The sequence below is a fragment of the Egretta garzetta genome, unplaced genomic scaffold, assembly GCF_000687185.1.
Source record: "Egretta garzetta isolate BGI_Z169 unplaced genomic scaffold, ASM68718v1 scaffold356, whole genome shotgun sequence".
NCBI lineage: Eukaryota > Metazoa > Chordata > Aves > Pelecaniformes > Ardeidae > Egretta > Egretta garzetta.
In genome coordinates, this window is record NW_009260019.1 from 389,235 (window position 1) to 389,528 (window position 294).

The following is a 294-nucleotide window of genomic DNA, read 5'->3' on the forward strand; positions in this document are numbered from 1 at the left end:
CTCCCCTGGGTTGTCCTGCGCCTCTGCCCCCATGCCCACATCCCCACGTGTCTTGCCTCCGCTCCTCCATCCCCATGCCATGCCCACCTTGGATGAGGCCACTGGCAGCGCCGGGGATGCCCTCGATCTCGGTCACGTTGTTCATGGTGAAGTACTCATCGCAGGTGGCGTTGAGGAAGCGGGAGGTACAGAAGAGCTCCCACAGCTTGGAGCCCACTGTCTCATTGCCCTCCACCACCATCTTGGTGCAGAGGTCGAAGCCATGGCGCGAGAGGGTCCTGTTGCCCCGGAGGT

General features: G+C 63.3%; 1 protein-coding gene across 1 annotated transcript in view; it reads right to left on the reverse strand.

Moving 5' to 3' along the window:
- The window catches only part of SLC12A5 (solute carrier family 12 member 5), a 19,838-nt gene that overhangs the window by 15,400 nt on the left and 4,144 nt on the right, over positions 1-294 (reverse strand). The window contains 1 exon segment of the mRNA XM_035896143.1: positions 88-293. Within this exon segment, the coding sequence (XP_035752036.1) occupies positions 88-293 (206 nt within the window).